General features: G+C 45.2%; 1 protein-coding gene across 2 annotated transcripts in view; it reads right to left on the bottom strand.

Moving 5' to 3' along the window:
* Window positions 1-12194: 12194 nt before the first annotated feature.
* The window catches only part of LOC109877857 (long-chain fatty acid transport protein 4), a 42809-nt gene continuing 36873 nt past the window's right edge, over window positions 12195-18130 (bottom strand). The window contains exons 13-14 of one of the 2 annotated variants that reach the window (XR_004204974.1): window positions 16533-17940; window positions 12195-16495 (exon numbers count right to left, since the gene is read on the bottom strand). Coding sequence is in view for 1 of the 2 variants with exons in the window: in XM_031802675.1 (XP_031658535.1) it covers window positions 17783-17940 (158 nt within the window). In the remaining variant the exon portion in view is untranslated. Of the gene's footprint in view, window positions 17941-18130 lie in introns of both variants that reach the window. The other variant, XM_031802675.1, reaches the window with a different exon arrangement.

Below are 18130 nucleotides of genomic sequence, written 5' to 3'. Positions count from 1 at the left end.
TTGAAGCCATTCTGTTGTTAATTTACGTCTGTGTTTTGGGTCGTTGTCTTGTTGCATCACCCAACTTCTGTTGAGCTTCAACTGGCGGAGGGATAGCCTTACATTCTCCTGCAAAATGTCATGATAAACTTGGGAATTCATTTTTTCTGTCGATGACAGCAAGCTGTCCAGGCCCTGAAGCAGCCCCTGAGCATGATGCTCCCTCCACCGTACTTTACAGTTGGGATGAGGTTTTGATGTTGGTGTGCTGTGCGTTTTTTTCTCCACACAAAGTGTTGTGTGTTCCTTCCAAACAACTTTAATCTGTCCACAGAATATTTTGCCAGATGTTCCGTGGAACATCCAGGTGCTCGTTTGTGAACTTCAGACGTTTAGCAATGTTTAAAAAATATATGTCTTTTCTTCTGCCGTGGTGTCCTCCCATGACCACCATTATTGTTTGGTGTTTTACGTGTCATAGACTCGTCAACAGAGATGTTAGCATGTTCCAGAGATTTCTGTAAGTCTTTAGCTGACACTTTAGGATTCATCTTAAACTCATTGAGCATTCTGCACTGAGCTCTTGCAGTCATCTTTGCAGAGCGGCCATTCCTAGGGAGAGTAGCAACAGTGCTGAACTTTCTCTATTTATAGATCATTTGTCTTACTGTGGACTGATGAACATCAAGGCTTTTAGAGATACTTTTGTAACCCATTCCAGCTTTATGCAAGTCAACAATTCTTAATCGTAGGTCTTCTGAGATCTCTTTTGTTCGAGGCAAGGTTCACATCAGGCAATGCGTCTTGTGAATAGCAAACTCAAATTTTGTGAGTTTTTTTAAATAGGGCAGGGCAGCTCTAACCAACATCTCCAATCTCGTCTCATTGATTGGACTCAAGGTTTGCTGACTCCTGACTCCAATACGCTTTTGGAGAAGCGATTAGCCTAGGGGTTCACATACTTTTTCCAACCTACACCGTGAATGTTTAAATGATGTATTCAATTTAGACAAGAAAAATACAATAATGTGTGTGTTATTAGTTTAAGCACACTGTTTGTCCATTGTTGTGACTAAGATGAAGATCAGATCAAATTTTATGACACATTTATGCAGAAATCCAGGTAATGCCAAAGGGTTCACATACTTTTTCTTGCCACTGTAAGTCGTTTTTTGGGGGGTATTTTTACTTTACTATTTATATTTTTGACTACTTTTACTTTTACTTCACTACATTCCTAATGAAAATATTGTACTTTTTACTCCATACAGTTTCCCTGACAACCCAAAGTACTTACATTTTGAATGCTTAGCAGAACAGGAAAATTGTTAAATTCACGCACACGTGGTCATCCCTACTGCCTATGCTCTGGGGGACTCACTAAACACAAAAGCATCTTTTGTAAATAATGTCTGAGTGTTGGAGTGTGCCCCTGGCTATCCGTACATTTTAAAAAGAAGAACATGGTGTTGTCCGCTTTGCTTAATATAAGGAATTTGAAATTACTCATACTTTTACTTTTGATACTGTAACAGGTGTCGTCATCGGATGAGGAGGAATCGGACCAAAGCGCAGCGTGGTAAGTGTTCATGACTTTTATTGAACTGAACACCTAAACAAAAATAACAGTGAATAAACGAAACAGTCCTGCCTGGTGAATAACACGAAACAGAAAACAACTACCCACAAAACACATGTGGGTAAAAGCGATAGACAGCTGTCCCTGATTGAGAACCATACCCAGCCAAAACAAAGAATACAAAAACATAGAAAAAAGAACACAGAATGCCCATCCAAATCACACCCTGACCAAACCAAAATAGAGACATAAAAAGCTCTCTAAGGTCAGGGCGTGACAGTACCCCCCCCCCCCCCCCAAAGGTGCGGACTCCGGCCGCAAAACCTGAACCTATAGGGGAGGGTCTGGGTGGGTATTTCTCCGCGGTGGCGGCTCTGGTGCGGGACGTAGACCCCGCTCCACCTCTGGCTTGGCCCACTTAGGTGGTCCCTCTAGAGAGGGGACCCTCGCCGCCGACCCCGGACTGGGGACCCTCATTGGGGGCTCCGGACTGGAGGGCGCCTCTGGAGGCTCCGGACTGGAGGGCGACACTGGAGGCTCCGGACTGGAGTACGTCGCTGGATGGTCCAGACTGGAGGGCAACTCTGGAGGGAGGAGATGCAGAGACAGCCTGGTGTGTGGGGCTGCCACAGGGCCCACCAGGCTAGGGAGACCTACAGGAGGCCTGGTGCGTAGAGGAGGCACCGGATGAACCGGGCTGTGGGGGAGCACTGGAGCTCTGGTGCGCAGCCTTGGCACCACTCCTCCAGGCTGAATGACCACTTTAGCCCGGCCCCTCCAGAGTGCAGGCACAGGTCGAACCGGGCTGTGGGGGAGCACTGGGGATCTGGTGCTTACCACTCGCACCTCTCCACTTGGCTCAATGCCCCCTTTAGCCCGGCACGGGCGGAGCGCAGGCATAGGACGAACTGAACAGTCCCAGCGCACACAGTGCGCAGAGCCGGCGCAGGATACCCTGGGCCGAAAAGGCGCACCGGAGACCAAGCGCGCTAAGCTCCCACAATCCGCCCTGGTTGGATGCGCACTCTCGCATGGCACTTGCGGGGGGCTGGCATATAGCGCACCGGGCTATGAGCACACGGTGCCTGCGTCAGGTAAGCACAGGGAGTTGGCTCAGGTCTATAGCCAGACTCCGCCAATCTCCCCGTGTGCCAGTCCCAATTCTTTTTGGGGCTGCCTCTTGTGCCTGCATCACTGACTCGCCTCAGATCGCCGCCTCTCAGCTTTAGCTGCCTCCAGTTCCGTTTTCGGGTGGCGATATTCTCCAGCCTGTCTCCAGGGTCCCTTTCCGTCCAATATCTCCTCCCATGTCCAGGAGTCCTGAACCCTCTGCTCCTCCATACCACGCTGCGTGGTCCGTTTGTGGTGGGTAGTTCTGTAACGGGTGTAGTCGTCGGATGAGGAGGAATCAGACCAAAGCGCAGCGTGGTAAGTGTTCATGACTTTTATTGAACTGAACACTTATACAAAAATAACAAAGTGAATAAACGAAACCGAAACAGTCCTGTCTGGTGAAGAACACTAGACAGAAAACAACTACCCACAAAACATATGTGGGAAAAAGCTACCTAAGTATGGTTCCCAATCAGAGACAACGATAGACCCTGACTGTCCCTGATTGAGAACCATACCCGGCCAAAACAAAGAAACACAAAAACATAGAAAAAGGAACATAGAATGCCCACCCAAATCACACCCTGACCAAACCAAAATAGAGACATAAAAAGCTCTCTAAGGTCAGGACGTGACAAATGCTTAAATATATTTTAGCAATTAAATGTACTTTTGATACTTCAGTATATTTAAAACCAAATACTTTTAGACTTTTACTCAAGTAGTATTTTTACTGGGTGACTTCCACTTTTACTTGAGTAACTTTCTAGTAACTGTTGAAGATCTTGGTTCCCAGCTGGGAACCAGCCCTCCCACCGTCAGCTGGAATGTGGCTCATGGAACGCAAAAAATATTCTTAAAAATATTTAACCTCCACACATTAACAAGTCCAATAGCTCAAATGAAAGATAAACAACTTGTTTATCTAGCCAGCAAGTCAGATTTCTAAAATGTTTTACGGCGAAAACATAGCACATATTTATGTCAAACCACCACCGAAGACACACCGAAGACACAGCTAATTTCCATAGCCAAATTGAACAAAATATGCAATCACCAAACGCAGGATTAAAAGAAAAATAATTTCACTAACCTTTTGAAATCTTCATCAGATGACAGTAATATAACATGTTACACAGTACATTTATGTTTTTTTTCAATAATATGCTATATATATCCATAAATCTCTGTTTACAATGACGCATTGTTCAAAAAATGCTACTCAAATGTCCGGAGAAATGACGATCGCTCCGGCAGATGCAGTCAGCTAACATGGAATACACAACATAAACTTGGACTAAATATGCATGTTCTACATATATATAGAAAGATACACTTCTTCTAAATGCAATCGCTGTGTTACATTTATTTTTAACGTTACAGATTTCGTTCACTAGGCTATAATATGAGTCGGCGCTCAGGAATTAGCATTTTGGCTCCTCTATCTTGGAGTCCACAGAAACCCAAATTTAACACATAAATATTCCCTTACCTTTGCTGTTCTTCCATCAGAAGACCTGGAAGGGTTTATACAGCTTTAGTTTTGAAGTCTGCGTCTTTCGGTTATCAAACACGACATATTTCGGTTGAAATGCAGCCAAAAAGTCAAGTGGGTGCGCACCAAAACGTCTAAATTACATATTATATGTCGACTAAACTTGTCAAACTATGTTCAGAACACAGCGTTAGCATGTTATATAGCTTCACAGCAATTCTGAGGACGAACCGAAACACACGCATTGTTGTGCCGAAAGGTTTCGGCCCGCCAAAACTCTCGTGAGCGCGCGATTCTCACAATGAGAAGCTCTATTGAAAGCAGACATCGCGCTGAAGACATAGAAACTGTTCCCAGGACTGTAGGTGCTTGGGAAGGGTGGGGGCGATGACGTCAAAGTTGGGACAACTTTATGATGACAAGAGAGAGTTTGGGAGAATTAGTGCCCTGAGAGTTCTGCTTTACACACAGACATAATTTAAACGGTTTTAGAAGCTTTAGAGTGTTTTCTATTCAATAATATTTTTTATATGCATATATTAGCAATTTTTGACAGATTTCTTTTCTGTTTACTATGGGCACGCAATTCCCCCAAAGGGGGCAGCAATCAGCCCTATCTTTAACAGGTTTCTATTAAGGTATCTATACTTTTACTTAAGTGTGACAATTGGCTAGTTTTTTCACCACTGCCTTCTCTACCATTGCTTAATGTTGTTCCTAAATGCCACAACAGAACAGAAAAACAGAAGGCAAATAATCGAATCAAATGTTATTTGTCACATGCGTCATACAGTGGCTTGCGAAAGTATTCACCCCCTTGGCATTTTTCCTGTTTTGCTGCCTTACAACTTGGAATTAAAATGTATTTTTCTGGGGTTTGTATAATTTGATTTACACAACATGCCTACCACTTTGAAGCAAGAAATAAGACTTGAAAAAATGAAAACTTGAGCGTGCATAACTATTCACCCCCCCAAAGTCAATACTTTGTAGAGCCACCTTTTGCAAAAATTACAGCTGCAAGTCTCTTGGAGTATGTCTCTATAAGCTTGGCACATCTAGCCACTGGGATTTTTACAAAACTGCTCCAGCTACTTCAAGTTGGATGGGTTCCGCTGGTGTACTGCAATCTTTAAGTCATACCACAGATTCTCGATTGGATTGAGGTCTGGGTTTTTGACTAGGCCATTCCAGGACATTTAAATGTTTCCTCTTAAACCACTCAAGTGTTGCTTTAGCAGTATGCTTAGGGTCATTGTCCTGCTGGAAGTTGAACCCCCGTCCCAGTCTCAAATCTCCGGAAGACTGAAACAGATTTCCCTAAAGAATTTCCCTGTATTTAGCACCATCCATCGTTCCTTCAATTCTGACCAGTTTCCCTGCTGATGAAAAACATCCCCGCAGCATGATGCTGCCACCACCATGCTTCACTGTGGGGATGGTATTCTCAGGGTGATGAGAGTTGTTGGGTTTGCAACAGACATAGTGTTTTCCTTGATGGCCAAAAAGCTACATTTTTGTCTCATCTGACCAGAGTACCTTCTTCCATATGTTTTGGGAGTCTCCCAAATGCCTTTTGGTAAACACCACATGTGTCTGCTTATTATTTTCTTTAAGCAATGGCTTTTTTCTGGTTACTCTTCTGTAAAGCCCAGCTCTGTGGAGTGTACGGCTTAAAGTGGTCCTATGGACAGATACTCCAATCTCCACTGTGGAGCTTTGCAGCTCCTTCAGGGTTATCTTTGGTCTCTTTGTTTCCTCTCTGATTAATGCCCTCCTTGCCTGGTCTGTGAGTTTTGGTGGGCGGCCCTCCTTTGGCAGGTTTGTTGTGGTGCCATTTTCTTTCCATTTAAAAAAGAAATGGATTTAATGGTGCTCCGTGGGAGGTCCAAGGTACTGATATTTTTTATAACCCAACCCTGATCTGTACTTCTCCACAACTTTGTCCCTGACCTGTTTGGAAAGCTCCTTGGTCTTCATGGTACCGCTTGCTTGGTGGTGCCCCTTGCTTAGTGGTGTTGCAGACTCTGGGGCCTTTCAGAACAGGTGTATGTATACTGAGATCATGTGACAGATCATGTGACACTTAGATTGCACACAGGTGGACTTCATTTAACTAATTATGTGACTTCTGAAGGTAATTTGTTGCACCAGATCTTATTTAGGGGCTCCATAGCAAAGGGGGGAATACATGTGCACACACCACTTTTCCGTTTTGAGAATTTTTTGAGAATTTTTTTAAACGAACTTTTTTCATTTCACTTCACCAATTTGGACTATTTTATGTATGTCCATTACATGAAATCCAAATAAAAATCAATTTAAATTGCAGGTTGTAATGCAACAAAACTGGAAAAATGCCAAGAGGGATGAATACTTTTGCAAGGCACTGTAAACAACAGGTGTAGACTAACAGTGAAATGTTTCTTGACAGGTCCCTAAAAAAACACAGCTCTATACAGGGAGTACCAGTACCGAGGTACTAGGTAATTGAGGTAGCTATGTACATATAGGTAAGGGTAAAGTAACTAGGCAACAGGATAGATAATAGACTGAGCAGTAGCAGCAGCGTATGTGGTGAGTTTGAAAGTGTGTGTGTGTGTGTGGCATCAGTGTGAATGTGAGCGCATGTTAAATGTGTGGGGCGGGGCATATGCAGTGTGTCTGTGTTGGTAAGTTAGTGTAAGTACGGTATCAGTCAAAAGTTTGAACAGACCTACTCATTCAAGGGCTATTCTTTATTTTGACTATTTTCTACATTGTAGAAGACATGAAATAACCCATATGGAACCATGTAGTAACCAAAAAAGTGTTAATCAAATCAAAATATATTTTATATTTGAGATTCTTCAAAATAGCCACCCTTTGTCTTGGTGACAGTTTTGCACATTCTTGGCATTCTCTCAACTAGCTACACCTGGAATGCTTTTCCAACAGTCTTGAAGGAGTTCCCACATACAGTACCAGTCAAAAGATTGGACAAACCTACTCATTCCAGGGTTTTTCTTAATTTGTACTATTTTCTACATTGTAGAATAATAGTGAAGACATCAAAACTATGAAATAACAAACATGGAATCATGTAGTAATTCCAAAAATATATTTTGCATTTGAGATTCTTCAAAGTAGCCCCCTTTGGACAGCTTTACACACTCTTGGCAATCTCTCAACCAGCTTCATGAGGTAGTCACCTGGAAGGCATTTCAATTAACAGGTGTGCCTTGTTAAAAGTTAATTTGTGGAATTTCTTTCCTTCTTAATGCGTTTGAGACAATCAGTTGTGTCGTGACAAGTTAGGGGTGGTATACAGAAGATAGCCCTATTTGGTAAAAGACCAAGTCCATACTATGGCAAGAACAGCTCAAATAAGCAAAGAGAAACGACAGTCCATCATTACTTTAAGACATGAAGGTCAGTCAATCCAGTAAATGTCAAGAACTTTGAAAGTTCCTTTGAGTGCAGTCGCAAAAACCATCAAGCGCACTATGATGAAACTGGCTCTCATGAGGACCGCCACAGGAAGCAAGACCCAGGGTTACCTCTGCTGCAGGGGATAAGTTCATTAGAGTTATCAGCTTCAGAAATTGCAGCCCAAATAAATGCTTCACAGAGTTCAAGTAACAGACACATTTCAACATCAACTGTTCAGAGGAGACTGTGTGAATCAGGCCTTCATGGTCGAATTGCTGCAAAGAAACCACTACTAAAGGACACCAATAATAAGAAGAGACTTGCTTAAGCCAAGAAACACGAGCAATGGACATTAGACCGGTGGGAATTTGTCCTTTGGTCTGAAGAGTCCAAATTTGAGGTTTTTGGTTCCAACAGCAGTATGTGTTTGTGAGACGCAGTGTCGGTGAATGGATGATCTCCGCATCTGTGGGTCCCACCGTTAAGCATGGAGGAGGAGGTGTGAAGGTGTGGGGGTGCTTTGCTGGTGACACTGCTTTGCTGTTGACACTTAACCAGTATGGCTATCACAGCATTCTGCAGCGATACACAATCACATATGGTTTGAGTTTAGTGCTTTGAGTTTAGTGGACATTGTTCCAACAGGACAATGACCCAACACACCTCCAGGCTGTGTAAGGGCTTTTTGACCAAGAAGTCGTAGTGCTGTATCAGATGACCTGGCCTCCACAATCACCCGACCTCAACCCAATTGAGATGGTTTGGGATGAATTGGACCGCAGAGTGAAGGAAAAGCAGCCAACATTGTCCTGTTGAAAAACAAGTCTCAAACAAGTGTTTAACACTTTGTTGGTTACTACATGATTCCATATGTGGTTTTGATGTCTTCACTATTATTCTACAATGTAGAAAATAGTAAAAATAAAGAAACCCCTTGAATGAGTAGGTGTGTCCAATCTTTTGACTGGTACTGTATGTGTGGGTGTGTGGGTAGAGTCCAGTGTGTGTGCATCGATTCAGTGCAAAAAAAGGTCAATGCAGGTACTCTGGGTAGCCATTTGGTTAGCTATTTAACGGTCTTGTTTAGCAGTCTTGTGGCTCGTTCAGGGTCCTGTTGGTTCCAGACTTGGTGCACTGGTACCGCTTGCTGTGTGGTAGCAGAGAGAACAGTCAATGGCTTGGGTGGCTGCAATCTTTGACAATCTTTTGTGCCTTCCTCTGACCCCTGGCATAGAGAGAGGTCCTGGATGGCAGGGAGCTCGACCCCAGTGATGTACTGGGCCGTACTCATCACCCTCTGTAGCGCCTTGCAATCGAGTGGTTTCAGTTTTCGCACCAAGCGATGACGCAACAAGTCAAGATGCGCTCAATGGTGCAGCTGTATAACTTTTTGAAGATCTGAAGGCCCATTCCAAATCTTTTCAGCCCCCTGAGGCGGAAGAGGAGCTACCATGCCCTCTTCACAACTGTGTGGGTGTGTGGTGGACCATGTTAATTCCTTGGTGATGTGGACACAGAGAAACTTGAGGCTCTCGACCCGCTACACTACAGCCCCATCGATGTGGATGGGGGCGTGCTCGCCCCTCCATTTCCTGTAGCCCACGACCAGCTCCTTTGTCTTGCTGACGTTGAGGGAGAGGTTGTTGTCCTGGCAACACACTGCCAGGTCTCTGACCTCCTCCCTGTAGGCTGCCTCATCGTCGTTGGTAATCAGTCCTACCACTGTTGTGTCGTCAGCTAACTTTGATAATGATAAATAAAAAGTGCATCATGTGGCTAGGTTGGTGAGAAGAAGAAGGGTTTATTAATATTACTTATACCATGGCATTGTTGAATACTCGTTTCTGATTGGCTTGAAGGGCATTCTAGAGCATGAATTCAATGGATATAGTTATTGCATGTTCTATGTTTGAGCTGCTTTTGAAAGCAAAAGTCAAATTGAAAACATTGGCATCGGTGAATTAGATTTTCATAATAGCAAGCTAGGACTTATAGTTTGGTTAGCTAAACTAGCAAGTCTGTTTGTTTGGTTACTGTCACTATCTAGTAAACTTGTTAGCTACTTCAGTGGATGTTTAACACATTTATACCCGCAAATGAACACATTTCTAGCTATAAATTTGTTAAATTATAGCCATGGTATAAAAGGGACAATCAGCTCGGGGCTCTTTGTGTTCCTTGGCAAATAAAGCAACTCCGTGGAAGGTCAGTTCCACTCCGAAAGTGTGTCATGGAACACACCTTCCACATGGTTCATTATTTTCCAGAGAACGCATAGACCCCTCGTTGATTTCCCTTCCTAAACTGGAGTGATCCTTTCTGAGACCAGAGAGATACAGAATTATGCCCCAGTCAATCATCAGATAGGAGAGAGGTGTTTTGCTCTCCACAATACACATTACCCCATAATAGGTTCAGATGTCTGACGCAGTTTTCTTGACAGATCAATGGCTAGAGTGCCTCGAGAAAACAAGGAGGCACGGAGAGAAACTCAGTTGCATACTCCTGGCACCAAAACCCATTGGATGAGAAAGCCAGAGGTCCCGCCCCTCCGACCTTCTCCTCCAATGGGTTTTCAGAATGGGGCGAGTAGAAAGGATGCGAGGAGCATGCAATTGAGATACTCCCCGAAATCACATAGCATTTTCATTGCAGGTTTCTAGTTCTACATTCTACTTCCTTTTCTCAGTAGCGTCGGGGTTTCATGATTGGCTCAGGCCTACCATATAACATGGTTATAGACCATTGCTTCCTGGCCATTTGAGACTCTCCACTTTGTTGAGCATCCGCCTAGGACGGTGCCCAGCTGCAGCAGGTAGAGAGGGAATGATAGACATTGCTGAAAATTCTTTATTACAATTCTGAGAGGAGAGCAAAGAAGACCAAGCTTCAAATACACCAGTCGTAGGATTCAGACAGATAAAGGGACATTTGTGCTATTTTTTAAACAATTATTCAATTCACTGTTTGTCCTTTTACCAACCAAGAAGCCTTTGTTTTGAGTCATACACTGGGCAACACTGTCAGAAGAGCAACATGTCATTTTACAATATAAACCCCCCCCCCCAAAAAATACTATTTATTAATATGGATTCACCATTGCCAATATTTTTGTATGCATGATTTAAAGCCAGCTAGTCATTTATAGACAAGAGGAAGAGGACATCAGCATTGTCATGTTCTGACCTTAGTTCCTTTGTTTTGTCGTTATTTAGTTTGGTCAGGGCGTGATGGGTGTAACATCAGTGGATGGATCAATAGCGATGGGTGTAGCATCAGTGGATGGATCAATAGCGATGGGTGTAGCATCAGTGGATGGATCAATAGCGATGGGTGTAACATCAGTGGATGGATCAATAGCGATGGGTGTAGCATCAGTGGATGGATCAATAGCGATGGGTGTAACTTCAGTGGATGGATCAATAGCGATGGGTGTAACATCAGTGGATGGATCAATAGCGATGGGTGTAACATCAGTGGATGGATCAATAGCGATGGGTGTAACATCAGTGGATGGATCAATAGCGATGGGTGTAACTTCAGTGGATGGATCAATAGCGACGGGTGTAACTTCAGTGGATGGATCAATAGCGACGGGTGTAACTTCAGTGGATGGATCAATAGCGATGGGTGTAACTTCAGTGGATGGATCAATAGCGATGGGTGTAACATCAGTGGATGGATCAATAGCGACGGGTGTAACTTCAGTGGATGGATCAATAGCGATGGGTGTAGCATCAGTGGATGGATCAATAGCGATGGGTGTAACTTCAGTGGATGGATCAATAGCGATGGGTGTAACTTCAGTGGATAGCTCAATAGCGATGGGTGTAACTTCAGTGGATGGATCAATAGCGATGGGTGTAGCATCAGTGGATGGATCAATAGCGATGGGTGTAACTTCAGTGGATGGCTCAATAGCGATGGGTGTAACTTCAGTGGATGGATAAATAGCGATGGGTGTAACTTCAGTGGATGGCTCAATAGCGATGGGTGTAACTTCAGTGGATGGATCAATAGCGATGGGTGTAGCATCAGTACTCCATGATTGGTTTTACGGGCCATAGCCAGGTGTACAGTGGGCCAGCTTACATTGCAGGTTAAGAGAACTAACGTAGCAGGTTAGGATAATTAACGTGACAGGTTAGGAGAATGAGGTTAAGGTTAGGAAACGGATTAGGCTTAGCTAAAATGCTACAGTTGTCAACAATCGAGTCATTGTGAGGCCAAATCAGCCCCGCAAAACAGTATTGAGTGGCAACAAAGCTGCCTAATTAGCTGATTCGCTTTCCAGATACCCACTTCTGTTGATTCTCCCACTTCTGTTGATTCTCCCACTTCTGTTGATTCTCCCACTTCTGTTTACATGCCCACTTTCAGACACACTCCGTCTATGCAGTTACCCATGACTCCAAAAAATCACCTAACATATTCAATGCAGGCTTCTAGTTCTACATCCTACTTCCTGTTTGTCAGTATCATTGGGTCTCATGATTGGCTCAAGCATACCATGCAACTGATATGAACCAATCATAAGAAAATAAAGGTATAGAGCATTATTTATTTACCATTTGGGACTCTTCACTTCAACACAATATACAACCAAGGTAAACAAAGTAAGTTTCCATTCATCAATCAGTTTTATTCGTTATCCATCATCCCAGTACCCCAGTACTATAGAAGAGCAATGCATTGATATTTCAACAATATATTTTATAAATAAATCAGACATTCTTTGATACAGTTTGTTAGTAGGACATAATAATAATGTTTAGTCCTATGGAATGAGGGTTCACTGGTGTGTTAGGCAGCAGCCAGGATGATTTTGCTGGGAAACAGCGCCTCCCTCTGGTTAAAGACCTGACCAACACCCTGTCCCTCTCACACGTTACAATTGGTTTGTGACACATGTGCCCTGTCCAGAAACAACTCCTAGCCTCTTACCCCTTAGTCTGTGCGTTCTACACAACTTCCTAGCAGCTAGGGAGTTGTCTCTGGACATCACCAGAGTAAACTGATAACCTCAGAGAGTCTGTGACACTCACGTCTCTCTATTCAGTGTCACAGGAATAAGATAGCAGTACTTAAAGATAACACTGAAATTGGGATGTGTGGGTACTAGGTAGGCCTATTCTCTGTACACGCCTGCCCACAAGGCTTTAGAAATAGCGTCATCAAAGTTACAGTGCAAAGCAACAGTATTGATGTAATGGCTTGTAAAGTAAGCACGTGGCCATTATTCATACTCATCTCAAGTTTCCACATATTTTATTCTGCTGGGGACAGAGCAATCTCACTCGCCAGACTCTGCACAGTTGTGAGACGAGACTGCTTGCTGTTTATAGTTTTAGTCTGGGTTTCTCTACATCACTTTGTGACATCTGCTGATGTAAAAAGGGCTTTATAAATACATTTGATTGACTGATTGACTGGGGACAGATTGACAAGAGACATATTGGAATGGAATGTAGTTCTAGTGGAATGTAGGACTAAACCTGTTTCTTAAGCGGTTGGACTGTAGCTATCCAAACAATACACTCTGATATTGCCATACTCTCATTCGACTTCATCTGTGTGTGTGTGTGTGTGTCACATTGTGACCAATGCAGGACAGGTATGAAAACAGAGGGCCTCCGCACAGCAGACTGTATAGAAGGGCTGGAGTTTGGCGCCCTCCAGTGGTCAGGGGCTGTCATAGGTGTGGGTGCTGGTCAACGGTCTAACAGGCAGACAAACTCGCGGAGCCCCTTCACTCACTTCCAGAATCCTGACACATTAAAGCTTTGATTTCACACAGAGAAAATAACAAACAACGCATAGCTCTGACACAGTCAATGCACATTCAAATAAGGAATAATTCATACTTAAAATATGTATAATTTAAATTCCCCCCAAGTGGGAAACACATCTGGGACAGACAGGAGGTGCATCTCAATAGTCTAGAATAGATCCCGCTCCTGGTCTCCTCTCCTTTAACACAACAACACAGCAGGTTAGGTGAAAGCAATACGGCTATGGCTGTTTCCACTTGTCTCCACTCCTTTCATATCAGACATGCGAGTAAACCACTTCAGACTATTGCCCAATGCCCTTACAGATTCCTCTGGGCCTGCCCAGTCATGCGCCACCTCATGGTCATACTATCCTATGACACCCCAGGATCAAAAACATCAAAGCAGCATATATAACCCCCAAAATGTATATATTCCTCTTTACAACATAAATATTGGTCTAATTGTTTTCTTCCACAAACACTTTTCCTCATTAAACATTGTGAGCCACAAAACGATCATCACTAATAATAAATACACAAAATGGTGGATAGAGCTGGAGAGCAATGTCATCACTTCCTCTTCCTCCTCATCATCCCGGTGTGCATGTATGTAAGACGACAGAGACACACCAGACAGGAGACAAAGGGGAGGAACCTGGCAAACTACACTACCCATGATCCTCAGCGTGGTAGGAGAATCCTTCTCCCCTGGTCTCCACCATCGACTTCACACAGACAGGATGTTTGGCTTGCCGAACTGGCTCATGATTTGTTTGCTTGTTTTGAGAGGACACAGAGATAGAGTGTACACTGACAGTCGTCAGAGTGGAGACGGTAGTAGTGCATTTATGTGCTCTGAGAACAATTACAGCATGACAGAAAATGGGATGAGAGTGTGAGGTACTTTGGTGGGAGACATGCCTAACGAGAGTGAGAGGGTGGGAATAACATGGAGAGTTGAATGGATAAGTAAAGGATAGAGATTGAGGGAATAGGGTGCTACGGGACAGTAGGGAGAGAGGGAAGAGACTACGGGACAGTAGGGAGAGAGGGAAGAGACTGAGGGGAGAGACTGAGGGGAGAGACTGAGGAGAGAGACTGAGGGGAGAGACTACGGGACAGTAGGGAGAGAGGGAAGAGACTGAGGGGAGAGACTGAGGAGAGAGACTGAGGGGAGAGACTACGGGACAGTAGGGAGAGAGGGAAGAGACTGAGGGAAGAGACTACGGGACAGTAGGGAGAGAGGGAAGAGACTGAGGGAAGAGACTACGGGACAGTAGGGAGAGAGGGAAGAGACTGAGGGGAGAGACTACGGGATAGTAGGGAGAGAGGGAAGAGACTGAGGGAAGAGACTACGGGACAGTAGGGAGAGAGGGAAGAGACTGAGGGAAGAGACTACGGGACAGTAGGGAGAGAGGGAAGAGACTGAGGGAAGAGACTACGGGACAGTAGGGAGAGAGGGAAGAGACTGAGGGGAGAGACTGAGGGGAGAGACTATGGGACAGTAGGGAGAGAGGGAAGAGACTACGGGACAGTAGGGAGAGAGGGAAGAGACTGAGGGGAGAGACTGAGGAGAGAGACTGAGGGGAGAGACTACGGGACATTAGGGAGAGAGGGAAGAGACTGAGGGAAGACACTACGGGACAGTAGGGAGAGAGGGAAGAGACTGAGGGAAGACACTACGGGACAGTAGGGAGAGAGGGAAGAGACTGAGGGGAGAGACTACGGGACAGTAGGGAGAGAGGGAAGAGACTGAGGGAAGAGACTACGGGACAGTAGGGAGAGAGGGAAGAGACTGAGGGGAGAGACTACGGGACAGTAGGGAGAGAGGGAAGAGACTGAGGGGAGAGACTACGGGACAGTTGGGAGAGAGGGAAGAGACTGAGGGGAGAGACTACGGGACAGTAGGGAGAGAGGGAAGAGACTGAGGGGAGAGACTACGGGACAGTTGGGAGAGAGGGAAGAGACTGAGGGGAGAGACTACGGAACAGTAGGGAGAGAGGGAAGAGACTGAGGGGAGAGACTACGGGACAGTAGGGAGAGAGGGAAGAGACTGAGGGAAGAGACTACGGGACAGTAGGGAGAGAGGGAAGAGACTGAGGGGAGAGACTGAGGGGAGAGACTACGGGACATTAGGGAGAGAGGGAAGAGACTGAGGGAAGAGACTACGGGACAGTAGGGAGAGAGGGAAGAGACTGAGGGAAGAGACTACGGGACAGTAGGGAGAGAGGGAAGAGACCGAGGGGAGAGACTACGGGACAGTTGGGAGAGAGGGAAGAGACTGAGGGGAGAGACTACGGGACAGTAGGGAGAGAGGGAAGAGACTGAGGGGAGAGACTACGGGACAGTTGGGAGAGAGGGAAGAGACTGAGGGGAGAGACTACGGGACAGTTGGGAGAGAGGGAAGAGACTGAGGGGAGAGACTACGGGACAGTAGGGAGAGAGGGAAGAGACCGAGGGGAGAGACTACGGGACAGTAGGGAGAGAGGGAAGAGACTGAGGGGAGAGACTACGGGACAGTAGGGAGAGAGGGAAGAGACTGAGGGGAGAGACTACGGGATAGTAGGGAGAGAGGGAAGAGACTGAGGGGAGAGACTATGGGACAGAAGGGAGTGAGGGGTGAAGGAGTAGGGTGTTATGGGACAGGGCCTGTGAATCTGAGTCTGTAAACTCACAGTGAAGGCACAGTGCTCTGTTTGTGTTGATCATTCATGCTGCTAAGAAGATGAAACAAGGAAGAAGAAGAACAAACAACGATGACGAAGAGAATGATCTTTGCCCTTTCCTCTCAGCTCTCTTCGATCGTTTGGTTTGAGTCTGAGAGAGAGTTGAATTCCTTCTGAGGCACCAGAATATTACTCTGCTCATATTAAATCCGCCACAGAGACGGACAGAAGTTGGTGCTTTTCAATTCAGCTCTCTTTGTCCGGCTTTAAAATATCCACTATGCCATACCATTTAGGCCCAACCTGCACAATACTGACAGAAACCCTCCCCATCTAAATCAGAACCTTTCAGAAACAGAATCTTCTATCCCAGAATCAGAACCTTTCAGAATCAGAAATCTTCTATCCCAGAATCAGAACCTTTCAGAATCAGAAATCTTCTATCCCAGAATCAGAATCTGCTATCCCAGATTCAGAACCTTTCAGAATCATAATCTTCTATCCCAGATTCAGAACTTTCAGAATCATGTTTGAAACTGTGAGAGTATGTGTTCTAGCGGCCGGTGGTTGGTTGAAGAAGGGGAGGAGAACCCCATAAGGTAGTGAAGGGGAGGAGAACCCCATAAGGTAGTGAAGGGGAGGAGAACCCCATAAGGTAGTGAAGGGGAGGAGAACCCCATAAGGTAGTGAAGGGGAGGAGAACCCCATAAGGTAGTGAAGGGGAGGAGAACCCCATAAGGTAGTGAAGGGAGGAGAACCCCATAAGGTAGTGAAGGGGAGGTCAGGAGAAAGCCAAGCGCAACCGTGGACATGGCATAACATGATTAGCATTTTGATTAGCATTTTATTAGGAACTCGATGTTAAACATCATCGTTTATTTATGTTAAATATGTAAAGACTATTCTACAAATTAAATATATTTGGTGTAATGCAGACATATTTCAATATTATAGACAGCTTTCTTCTCAGATCACCTTATGGCTGGCTGATTATTGTTCTGCCAATGCTGGATCCCAGTTTCAACCACGTGAATCTCCCTCCCCTGACATACAGCCTCTAGGCTTGCTGTACTGTATGTCTAACATGGATGGGCAGACCCCACTCCACTAAAACCAATCTGTCCTTTTGTGTCACAACAGAAGCCACTGACTGGGCATTGTGCAGGCTGGGCCTCAGATGGAGTGACCTCATCAACATTAGACAGACAAACCCGACAGACCAATAGGAGTGTTTCCTTTGTTCAATTCACGTTCCTTCATTGTGCCATGTTCCTGTTCCTCTAACTAGTTTGTATTTAATTTGTTAGATTTGGAGTAAGTTATTATGTTCTTGCATTCTGGAGACATGCCACATGCCCCTCTCAGCAAACAAGTTGTGTCCTTCCAGCGGGCGCTCCTCTTGGTCCTGGTCAGGTGAAGCTCTGGGGTGGGGGGTGGGGTGGGGGGGTGAAGGGTCGGGGGAAGTACCTCAGGGGTCAAAGGGCAAAGGTCGCTCTAGGTGTATCATGGGGTAGGGTGTCAGATTGGCTTGTCATGTGTTCCAGATGAGACTCAGCTGCTCCTTTCTGGTTGCTGAGGTAACGAGGGGCGTGGGCTTAGAGAGAGCAGATAGAGATAGGGGGGTTGTGGGAGTTAGAGTTTTTCTGGGGGGAGGGAGAGTGACTTCAGGTATAGGGGTGTTTCTGTGTGTGTGGGGGGTGGATAGGGATTGTTTAGGGATATTGGCTGGGGGGGGGGGCAAAGAGTGACCAGATCAGATGTCACATTTACAGTTTCTGCTTCCCTGAGATGATGCTGCTGTAGAGCTCCTGGTGCAGCTCCACATAGCGCCCCCTGCTGGGGTCAAGGAAGTACAGTTTGTTTGACGTGCTGCTTGGGTCAAAACCCTCCCTCCGCATCTCTGTCTTCTGGAACTTATAGGTGCCTGGAGGAGGAGAGTGAGGGAGAAGAGGAGAGGTGGTAGTGCGGTAGAGAAGTGTGCACTAGTTCACTACTTCCCACAAATCTAAAAGCATTGGATTGCCGGAGGCATGGGCTAGTGGGAGTTTCCACCACATTTCTTATACCAGTAATTTCATTTCAAAGTGAACAAATGCAGACTTTGGGAGGAAGGA

This window comes from Oncorhynchus kisutch, linkage group LG23 (genome assembly GCF_002021735.2).
Source record: "Oncorhynchus kisutch isolate 150728-3 linkage group LG23, Okis_V2, whole genome shotgun sequence".
Taxonomy (NCBI): domain Eukaryota; kingdom Metazoa; phylum Chordata; class Actinopteri; order Salmoniformes; family Salmonidae; genus Oncorhynchus; species Oncorhynchus kisutch.
This window is presented reverse-complemented; position numbering and strand designations above follow the sequence as displayed.